Source organism: Bactrocera latifrons, unplaced genomic scaffold (assembly GCF_001853355.1).
Source record: "Bactrocera latifrons isolate USDA-ARS-PBARC rearing strain unplaced genomic scaffold, ASM185335v1 scaffold_1355, whole genome shotgun sequence".
NCBI classification, from domain to species: domain Eukaryota; kingdom Metazoa; phylum Arthropoda; class Insecta; order Diptera; family Tephritidae; genus Bactrocera; species Bactrocera latifrons.
In genome coordinates, this window is record NW_017534803.1 from 7,134 (window position 1) to 9,433 (window position 2,300).

The window sequence follows — 2,300 nt, forward strand, 5'->3', positions numbered from 1 at the left end:
GCCAATGCAGATTCCGAAAGAATTTTTTCTATAGTTACAGATGTTCGTACGAAAAAAAGAAATAAGTTAAGCCATGCAAATTTAACTTCGATTTGCATAATCCGCTCTTTTTTGCAAGACGAAAATCTAAATTGTTGCATTTTTCAGGGCAATGAATCGCATCTAAAAAAATTACAGCATCTGAACTCTACGACCATCATTAATATTTTTTTTGCACTGTGGTTACATCATGCTTAAAGTATATGTTTACGTGTTTTTGTTTGTTTAGTTTTTTTTTAACCAAATAAATTAATGTCGCCTTAGTTCCATTTGATTGGATCATTCTTGTTGTACCTATGCTAGTCTAATTTAAAACATGAAATGTATTTAAATGAAATGAATTTCTTTTTTTATTTGTATATATATATATGTATGTGTACACATACAAGGCAATGGTGCACATAATATACTTTTATGTATTATACATATTTAATTTTATTAAAAATGATCCAAATGTCTAACCTTTTGTACTTTAAGGTCAAACTTTTTTGTTTTCTTTTAATATTGTAASAAATGATTGGTAAGATTGATTGGTAAAAAAAAATGACTTGTAAAACTTGTGGGGAAAWATTTTAAACAGCGTAGGGAAAAGTGGGGATTTTTTTCTTCTTTGGTGGGGATTTTYCAAAAAATTATGTACCATCACTGTTTCATCCTCAGTCTTTCAAAAGCTGGACAATAGAGAAGAAAATGCCTGGACGTGATTTACCAATTATCCTTCAGCGAGATTCCAAAATTKTATTGCTAATACTACAAAAAAAGAAAACAATGAACTAATATACATATCTTTCTATATAAAAATCACGACTCACGTTCGAACCAACTTAGAAGATAATATCCTATTAAGCGGACATCTCCATTAACTCGACAGGAAATCTGGTAACCAGACAATGAGAAAGCAGCTTTAAATTCGTTATTTTTTCCAATCAAATTTATTWGTATGAACATATTCAGACTTAAACTTAAAGTACAGTCCCTTGGATTCCTAAACCGACAAAAATGTTTTCGCTTTTATTCCTAAATAAACTTGTCGCTGTATTGAATAGTYTATTATATGAATAATAGTATAAAAAGTATAACATAGCAACGCGTGGCCGGATCTCCTAGTTATATATATGTGTACATGTTATTAATTATAAATATACTTTGGCCTTATATAATTTATTTAAAAGTTTTAAATTCCYTTTTGGAATAGTTCTCTCGATTACGAGTAGTTCTTAAGCCAGCAGCAACAAAAATAAAGCAATAAAAMTAAATGTCAATTAAACAACTCGATAACTAATATATCTTAATTTAAAGCCTCGAGTTTAGCTGCTAAGGGTATTTTTATGGCACAGCCCCGAACACTTTCCTAACGCTGTAATGTGTTACATTAAATGCAAAGTATAGCTTATGATTTCTGATTAATCCTCTCCATGGATGAGATCGTGGTTTCTATTARCAAATTATAGTTCAACTCATTTAGGCTTGCCTTGGCGGTGAGAAGATCCAAAAATGAATCTAAGGGCGATAAAGTACCAGCCGCAATATCTGAAAATTGAAAGTGGGGGATTATAGAAAAATTAATCAGAGTATTCGTGAATGACAATTCAAACAAATAAACAAATTTGTTTTTTCTATTGAATGGATCGGCATTTACAACAATAATATCATTATAATCTGGATTTATATCCAACTAAGAACTTTTAATGATACAACATTCACTTTGGATTGTCACCACAGTACCAATACAAATAATAAGTATCCACACATGCACACGAAATATTGGGTAGTCAAAAAAAAAGTATTTTCGTATTTCTAATCAAATTTTAACTTTTTTTATATTTATAATAATAAATAAAGAAACAAATATGCACAATTTTGGTGAACACTTTTTGCCATTTTTCCGCTGGAGACATTATCCATCCGTGTAAATCTTAATTTCGAATTTTCCAGAATGGAAGCGAGCGAACTATTATTGTGCTCCCCGAACTGATACAGCATCGCTTCCGTAAACTTGTAATTGGTGGCTTGCATGGTATTCTTCCCTTTTTTATACAAAAATCTCGAATGAAACCTTTTTTAACTTTCCCGAATTTAATTTTTTTGCTTAAACAATGTGATTGGAAGCATATGACTGCAACGACATCTATTGACAAAACATGAAAAGATTTTTGCGACTACCCAATATTTTACACGGACCCTGTCTCTTATACACATCTAGATGTGTATAAGAGACAGGGTATGCTGTTTCATCCTCAGTCTTTCAAAAGCTGGACAAT

General features: G+C 30.8%; 1 protein-coding gene across 1 annotated transcript in view; it reads right to left on the reverse strand.

The window, feature by feature from the left end:
- Window positions 1-948: 948 nt before the first annotated feature.
- LOC108965159 (protein pigeon) overlaps window positions 949-2,300 on the reverse strand; it is a 5,091-nt gene continuing 3,739 nt past the window's right edge. Inside the window, exon 8 of the mRNA XM_018927372.1 lies at window positions 949-1,569. Within this exon, the coding sequence (XP_018782917.1) occupies window positions 1,430-1,569 (140 nt within the window). The 3' untranslated portion in view covers window positions 949-1,429. The remainder of the gene's footprint in view (window positions 1,570-2,300) is intronic.